Source organism: Pteropus vampyrus, unplaced genomic scaffold (genome assembly GCF_000151845.1).
Source record: "Pteropus vampyrus isolate Shadow unplaced genomic scaffold, Pvam_2.0 Scaffold212, whole genome shotgun sequence".
In the NCBI taxonomy this organism is placed as follows: Eukaryota; Metazoa; Chordata; class Mammalia; order Chiroptera; family Pteropodidae; genus Pteropus; species Pteropus vampyrus.
In genome coordinates, this window is record NW_011888993.1 from 681085 (window position 1) to 689419 (window position 8335).

At 60.2% G+C, this 8335-nt stretch overlaps 1 protein-coding gene and 1 pseudogene across 1 annotated transcript; both read right to left on the minus strand.

Annotated features, from left to right (window-relative positions):
- Positions 1-5228: 5228 nt before the first annotated feature.
- DIRAS1 (DIRAS family GTPase 1) lies at positions 5229-5825 on the minus strand. The gene has a single exon (XM_011372644.1). The coding sequence runs from the start codon at positions 5823-5825 to the stop codon at positions 5229-5231; it is 597 nt and encodes a 198-aa protein (XP_011370946.1).
- Positions 5826-6383: 558 nt separating this feature from the next.
- LOC111747138 lies at positions 6384-6499 on the minus strand (annotated as a pseudogene).
- Between the last annotated feature and the right edge of the window lie 1836 nt (positions 6500-8335).

An 8335-nucleotide genomic window follows, 5' to 3' on the forward strand; every position in this document is an offset into this window, starting at 1 on the left:
CCCGGGAGGGGGAGGGGATTGGGCGCGGGCGGGGCCTGAGGGCGGAACGCTGAGTGGCACCGCCGCTGGCCACCCGCGCGCGGGGAAGGCGCGGGAGGCGGGGCTATGCTAATATGAGAAGAGAAAGGTGCGGGGGACTCCGCCGCGGGGCGACCAGCGGACTTTCGGAGGCGACTTGGTGACGTCAAGGAGGCGCGAGGCTTTCTTCGAGTTCGAATCCCGAGTCCTCGCTGCGAGGGCTCCCTTGCGGCAGGAAAACCGTCCCCCGCTAGTCGGTCGCGTGACTCGCAATGCAGGACGATCCTAACCGCTCCCTCTCGCTGAGGACTTAGAGGAGAAGTGATGTAATGCCCACTTTACAAAGGCGGAAACCGAGTCTCACGGAGGATAAATCCGAGGTCGTTCGCCCAAGCCTGTCTCATGATTTCCTAACTCCTAGGCCTGAATCTTACGAAGCAGGTTCCTGCGCCCGCACCCAGATAGAATGATCCGGAATCCCGCGGGAACTGGACCCCTGGAATGCACATTTTTAACAGGCTCCCCTGGTGATGTCTCATTTAGTGTGTCCCCAGAAGCATCCGGCGCTCACGGAGGGAAGCGTTTCTTACGCGGGAGGATTCAGCCGCTCCACTCTGGACTTGAAGGGCTTCGTGCGACGCTGAGGCTCTGTGATCTGAGCTGCCGGCCTCCCAGCCGAGCACCCTAGGGCCCCTGTCGTCGCCGCGGGAACCTCCCTGCTCATCCCCTGCAGCGCACAGAGAGAACCAGGCGCCTGGGGCGGGCATCTCACTCCCCAGCTCGCGTTCCCCCAGAGGAATTACTGTCGGAACAACGGTCCCAAAAGAGTGTCCCCACCCCTAGACTTACTGTCTGAACAAGGATCTCAAACTGGTGGCCCCACGCATCCTTTGAAAATTCTAACATTGCCAACATTTAAAGATTGGGATGTTTCAAAGGGAGAAAGCCAGACTTCCAGGCACCCTGAAAAATCAGAAGGTCAGGGATTCCTGCAGGAGCTGGGTGAAGCTGCTGCTCACCCTTCACAGACTGGGGTGGGACAAGTGGGCGCTTTTCTCAGATCCAAACCCTGCGGCAGGGTAGGAGGCGGGTAATTAGGGAGGGCAGGCTATGGAGATAAATACTATAAATACTAATGATATTTTTCGCTAATGATAGATTTGAAAATTGCAAATTAAATGCAGAAATAATCCAGGATGAGCAAAATACCCAAATTTTCAAGAAACACAAGATGTGATTCTGTACTCCTGCAAACCGCTTCCCTTGCCTCTCCCCAGCCCCGGTGCATCAGATCCTGTCTTTATTTAAAAGATTGCTATCTTGTTCATCGTGGTTTCCTTTGCATTAAACAGTGCATTAAAATGTGTTTCTTGATGGCTGAGTGTTCTGCCCCCCACCTTAGGTTTTGCTCCTGACGTGACAGGCTCACTCTCCTTGCCCTAGCCCTGCCCCTGCTTATATGTTTGTAAAACTCAGCCACGAGCCTTCTAGCAGATGGAGAAACGAAGGCCTGTGGGTTCCTCCCCATGTAACATGGGCTCATAGTGCCTGCCTAAGCCCTTCGGCTGGCTGCAGTTAGTGCGGGGTCTAGCAGGGCCTGTGAGATCTCTTATGGGGGCTACAAGGTTTCATGACGCTCCGGTCGGTGTCCTTGTCATAGAAGTCCAGACTCTCCCCGCAGCCCCCCAGGCCCCATTTCGCTCCTGCCCACCTCTCTGATCCCCTTCGCCGCAGCGTCCCCTCATTCCTCTCCCGGCCTTCGTCGGTCCCTGCCTCAGGGCCTTTGCACACGCTGTTCCCCCTGACCCGGTGTTCCATCCCAGCTCACTCTCTTAGGGCTGGCCTTTACTCCACCTTGCCATGTCGGTTCAATGTCACCTCCTCAGTCAGCTCGGGCTTCCTAACCACCCAACTCCTGCCACCATGTCACTTTTGTGGTCCAGGTTGCCCTTGTCCCCAGCACGAATCCAAAACGATCTGATTCAGCTCTTTGTGTGTGTTTGGGAGGGGGGCGTCCTCCCCACCGGTAGGTTACGAGCTCCGAGAGGCCAGGGACCTTGGGGTTTGAGTCGGGTTTGCTGTGTGTCCAACATCCAGGGAAGGCCAGGCACACAGTTGGTATCTATTAGATCCTGAATGAATGAATGAACGAACGAAGAAGTAAATGGATGGTGTCTCATCTTCTTCCCAGTTTATCCCGGAACCAGGCCTTATCCCTTCCCACTGAGATGCCTGCCTGGCCTAGTCTGGGTGGACGGGGAGGAGTGGCAGGTGAGAAGTCACATGGGGCAGGAGCAGGGAGGAAGACGGTCCCTCTCTGCTCAGGACTGGGGTGAGCAGAGCGAGGTTCCCGTGAGCTCCCCCAACACACCTCCTCTGCTGAGCCCTGCAGGGCAGTGGCCCAAGTTCACAGAGGCCAGGCCGGGAAGGTGCCCCCAGGTAATACGTGGGAAGCGAATAGGGAAACTGAGGCCCGAGGAGACGGGACGAACCCAGACTGCTCGTGCCTCTCCTCCCTTCCTCGTGGCCCTCTCTCACCTCCTCATCTGTCTCCTGTCCACATGTCACATCCCCACCTCTCACCACCCCACACCCACGTGGCTCTCACTGGCCACCTCTCAGCCCCTCCCTGTCTCGCCCCCACTTTTTACCCTGCCCCTCACCTCCATCCGTCACCTCCCCATTCTTCATCTCCTCGTCCTTTACAGATGGCCCGTTGACCCCCAAACCCAAAGAAGTCGCACCGGTGGGAACCATAGGATCCACTTCTTTATTGCAGGAAGACTATTTCTAGAGCAAACGCTACACAGACCCTACGATGGGGGGGTGGGGGGCACCCACATGCGGGGATGGGGGTGGGGAGAGGGGCGGGGACGGGATCACAGCAAGCATGGCCTGGCACAGTCCCCAGACTCAGGGTGGCCCAGACAGGACGGGCCAGCAGCCAGGGCAGGCTCTGGCCCTCCCACGCCTGCAGAAGCTTCTGTTCCCAGGTAGGGGCGGAGCCTGAGGCAGGAGAAGCCTGGAGGGCGGGACCCCAGGGAGATTGTGCTATCAGGGTGTGTCCCTGAGAAAGGGCGCAGACCCCTGCCCAGCCCCACCCTCTCTGGCACCTTCCAGGCCCAGGAACCACTCCTGGGTGGGGGAGGGGCAACGCCAGCGGCTGGCAGCCCCGGAACCCCCCACAGCATGAGGGGGCTCAGCTGTGCTCAGGCAGGATGCCGCGAGCTCTTCTGTGGCCCGTCTGCGTGCCCGGCAGTCACACGCACACACGCACGCACTCTCTCTCACAGTGTGCCCCGTACGCTTTGGTGAACAGTCACAGGAACAAAGAAAAACACACTGCCACCAAACTGGACACAAACAGTCCCTTTTACCACCATATAGTCCCACGTGGTCACGTGACTGGACAGCCACATGGCCTCTCTCTCTCCTACAAGCACAGGTCAATCTTAGCTTCCACAAGCACACACAAGCACATACACACACAGCTTCCTCACACCAATGACACCCAATGCTGTGAGAGGCCCCAGGAGAGGCCCAAGGGGCAGGGGGCAGAGGGAGAGGGTGGCTCCCACTGACCGCCAGTGAGCGACTGAGGCCCTCGGTCCCGCAACGCAGGGAACGGAGCACTGCCAACAACCGGTGACTGGAAGCGGGTCCTTCCCCAGTCCGATCTTTAGGTGAGGCTGTGCCCCAGGCAGCGCTGGGACCACAGCCTGCGACACCTGAGCAGGGAGCCTGATGAGCTGCTCCCGGGCTTCTGACTGAAACTGGGAGGTGATTAAGTATGTTTGGTCCTAAGTTGCCGAGTTTGTGGTCATTTGTTACGCAGCCCTAGCTGACGGATACAGATTTTGGGCCGAGAGCTGTCACGTTACAGAGTCAAACAGGCTTTGTGTTCCACACACAGCGAGGACAAACAGGTTCACAGATGTTCTTCGATAAATCACTTCTCCCGCTCCTAGATGCACAGCCACTTACAGTCATGCTCATGTTGGAACGTCACAAATATTCAGTCCTGTCGACAGCACAGCACCCACAACTATACACGCCCCACACGTCGTTACACAGACTGTCACACGCACACACCACCCCGGTGACAGCCACACACACAGGTACACACGCACACAGCCATCGACCCCCTGCAGCAACATGCAGAAACACAGCCCTTCCCCCAGCCCACAGGTCATCATCATCATCGGACACATCTCCACGGGGTCCCATGAGTGTAGAATTATCTAGACCCTCACAAAATACTCAGGATCTCATGGTGGCAGAGACACCCCGACTCCACGACACACACCTTCCTGGGGTGTCCCCTTTCAGGGGTGCAGGCAGTGGGAGGAGGCAGCCTGGGCAGGGCTCTACCTTGAGTCCCTCAGATTCTGCTGATAGTGAGTCCGGTCACCTGCCCCTAACGGAGCCCCAGACATTCCCCTGCACCCCAGACCCCTACCCAGGGCTTGCTGATGATGCGCCGTGCCAATCCCTGCTACGAGCCAAGTCCGGGAAGACCCTCACATTCATGCCGGGCGGTCCCCAGAGTTGTGCTGTGGCCGTCGACTGGTCCTGGCCCCCCTGCCTGCATGCCAGGCCTGGGGGGGTGAGGAGTGGGGTGCTGGGCTGGCAGGGCGCTGCTGCGGGCCCTGTGGTTATTGCCTGGCAGCCTGAGGCCCATCCCACAAGGTGTGAGGACAGAAGCGAGAGGGTGTTCTGAGACCAGAGCGGGGAGCACAGGCCAGAGGTCACGAGGGACAGAGGCGGGTGGGGGGAGTGTGTGTTAAACATCGGATAGGAGAAAACAAAATTTGAGGTCCAGGTGCATTCCAAATTTTCCTCCGCTCAAGGTCGCGGTGACCTGCTGGCTGGGGTCACCCAAGAGAAAGGGGCAGAGATGGGGCAAACCGGCGACCTGGGTCCCCACGGGGACAGGCAGCTTCCCCATTTTCCCATGTGCAGATTGAGGGAGGCCACCTCCAGCACTTGCCTTTGGCGGGGGGTGGGGTACAGGCAGGAGGGCAGGGCACAAAGATGGGTGAAGGCGGAGGGATGCGACAGAGCCGGGTGGGAGCCCCAGACCTGCCGGGCTCTCCGGGACCTCGTGTCCGGGGCAGAGAGGTGAAGGAGATGGAAAGGTGGGGGAGGGGCGGAGAGGCAGCGCAGCTGCAGGGGGCGCTGGGAGGGGCAGGGCGGGCCGCCGCGCCGGCTCACATGAGGGCGCACTTGCCCTTGATGCGGTCTGTCCTCTTCTGCTTGCTGGAGCACTTGCCGTCGATGGCGAGGCTCATATTCCGGCGCGTCTCCAGCGTCAGCAGCTCCTGGAACAGCTCCTTGACGTTGTGGTTCATCTTGGCGGACGTCTCCATGAAGGCGCACTTCCACTCCTGGGCCACGGCCTGGGCCTCGCGGGTGTCCACCTCCCGCTGCGTCTCGTCACACTTGTTGCCCACCAGCATGACGGGGATGTCCTCCACGCTGCCCTTGATCTGCACGATGAGCTGGTAGATGGGGCCCAGCTCCTCCAGCGACTGCTTGCTGGTGACCGAGAAGACCAGGATGAAGGCGTGCCCCTTGGAGATGGACAGCCGCTGCATGGCCGGGAACTGGTGGCTGCCCGTGGTGTCGGTGATCTGCAGCGTGCACACGCTCTTGTCGCAGCTGATCACCTGCCGGTAGGTGTCCTCGATGGTGGGGATGTAGGTGTCCCGGAACGTGCCCTTCACGAAGCGCAGCACCAGCGAGCTCTTGCCCACGCCGCCCGCGCCAAACACCACCACGCGGTAGTCATTACTCTGCTCGGGCATCTTCCACGCCGGGGATGGGGTCCGGGCCAGGAGGGCTCGTGCCAGCTGCCAGAACCCCGGGCCGACCCTGTGCAGAGAGGAGTGTCAGGCGCAGAAGGCCACCAGCCGGGAAGGACGGCTCCGGGCCCAGGGAGCAGGAGAAGCGGCTTCTCAGGCGACAGGAGCCCTGGCTCCTGAGTCCCAGGAAAGCCTTCTAGTTGGTTCGGCTGACTGCAGTTCTGCCTGCATGCAGGCTCTGAGCTAGCCCCCGCTGCAGTGTCTCCCCTAACCAAACCTGGGGCCTCGGCTCCTTCCCAGGGGATTGTGGGTGGGCAGAGGTGTGGAGCTGAGTCTTTCCCCCTCGGGCCCTAGGTTGCACAGGCTTCTCCCTCCCTTACTCGGCATGGCCGTGGTCTCCCTCGGGCCGGCTCTGTGAGCTGGGAAAACCTCTCTGATACTTGAGCCTCAGTTTCCCACTCTGCAAAGTGGGTGATGCGGTGCCTCTCTCCAACGATCGCGTGTTGGGGGGCATCTTTATTTATTTAATTAATTTATTTTTTTATTACTTATTATTATTTATGCCTACAGCACCTGGTCTTCCTGGGTGGTCTCCCATCCAAGTACTAACCAGGCCCGACCCAGCTTAGCTTCCGAGATCAGACATCGGGCTCGTTCAGGGTGGCGCGGCCGTAGACCATGGACCGTGGCTCCACTGGGATGGGAACCCAGGACCTTCTGTGTGTAAAGCAGACGTGCTAACCGCTACTCTATGGAACCACATCCTGGGGGCATCTTTAAAATGCAGCTTGCGGGGCCTCGGCCCTCGGCACCTGCATTGTAAGGCCACTCGCCTGCCTTCATCCCATACGTGTGACCCCCAACGCTGGAGGCCCAAGAACCCCAATTTGCAAATCACGACGCTGATTCGGGATGGCAGCCCTGAGAGGCAGGGGTGCACAGCCCGGGCCGGGGGGCAGAAAATGAAAACTGAGGCCACAGAGAAAACTCCCCGCTCCCTAACCACGGTCTGCCCGCCCTGGCCTCCGGTCAGGCCCGAGGTGTCCTAGGCACGGAACCCCCCAGGAGGCTGTCTCCTTATCATCTGTCCCTCTCCTGCGCTCAGAGAGATCCAGCGGCCTGGGGACGTCACATGGCACAGCTATTCCCGAAACGCTGGAAGCAGAGGAGCCTGGCTGGGGGCGGCAGCCGGGGAGGCCTGGCTCCAGCATCGTAGTCATTACTGGAGAACAGACAGCAGGAGAGATCGCTCCCCTTCCTCCTTCCCAGCCACCTCCGAGGGTCCCCCGGCTTGGGGGTGGTCGACAGTGGGAGAGGAGACGTAAGATTGCATCTCAACCCAGTTACGACCCTTAGGGGTGTGCGTGTCAGATGAGTGTGTGTGTGTGTGTGTGTGTGTGTGTGTGTAAGACTCGATGGCGTGAATCTGGCGGCAGGAGTGCGGGCAGGTAACTTGGTGTCCCCAAGACTCGTTTTTCTCTGTGAACCGTGAGCGGTCGCAGTGCCCAGCCCCCCGGAGTTGCGGAGCGAGGATGTGATAAGTTGGAGGGAGCCCTTAGGAGGTGCGTGGGAGGCGGGAGTCCTCAAAAAGGACGAATGAGCAGGGTCGCTCACCCCAGGGGCTCAGGGGGCAAGCACTCGGCCTGCATGGGCTGGGAAGTCACGCTCTGAATGATCAACGGTACCAGGTTTTTCAGAAAAGGATGCATGGTGAAAGCTGCAGCAGGCACGTATCCCACAAATTACGTGCCCGCTAAACTTCCGGGAGCTCCAGCAGTGCTAACTCGTGGTTGACTGCTAGGCATGGTGACATATGACATGCATGGCAGTGCTCAGCATGGGAGGACTTTGCGTGGGGGGCTGGTGAGGGGTGCCAGCTGGCTCTGTAGTCACTGCCCATCCTGGGTGGGCACCCTGAGGAGCAAGCACCCGGCGTGCAGGCAGACATCACCACGACTGGCCCGGGGACCTCGCGCTGGGTGCAGACCCCCACAGGGCTGCAGACTCATCAGCAGGGGTGTCCTCGGGGAGGGGCCCTGCTGGGGTCTTTGACCCCTGACGAGGAGCCCACATTGGGTAACCCCCACTCCATGCTGGCCCCCCCCCCCGGGGCTGTTGGAAAACCACCCCATCTTCTGCAGGGTGAGAGTAGGGAGGGGGTCTTGTGCACCCAGGGTGGGAGGCACTAGCTCAAGGTCACAGAGCAGGGAGGCTGCAGAGCAGAGTGGGATTTGAAGGGCCCTAGTCCGCCTCACAGCCCGGGGCCTCGTGCTGTGCAGAGCAGCCCACCCTGAGACCCCCTAGGGGCTCAGCCCTGCCCTGGGTCCCAGAGTGCAGCTCAGGGTGACAGCGGCCTCCAGGGCAAGGGGTGGGGGGTGCCTACCCAAGTTGGGGGTGGTGTGACCAAGGGACTGTGTGACTAATGAGGGACTTGGTGAAGGAGGGCGTGCTCTAGGGGGCGGGAGAGAGGGGCCAGCTCAGGGGCGCCCCTCCGCCAGGGGAGGATTTGGGTG

Coding starts and splice junctions, on each gene's coding strand:
- DIRAS1 (XM_011372644.1), bottom strand. CDS start 5,825: ATGCCCGAGCAGAGTAATGACTACCGCGTGGTGGTGTTTGGCGCGGGC.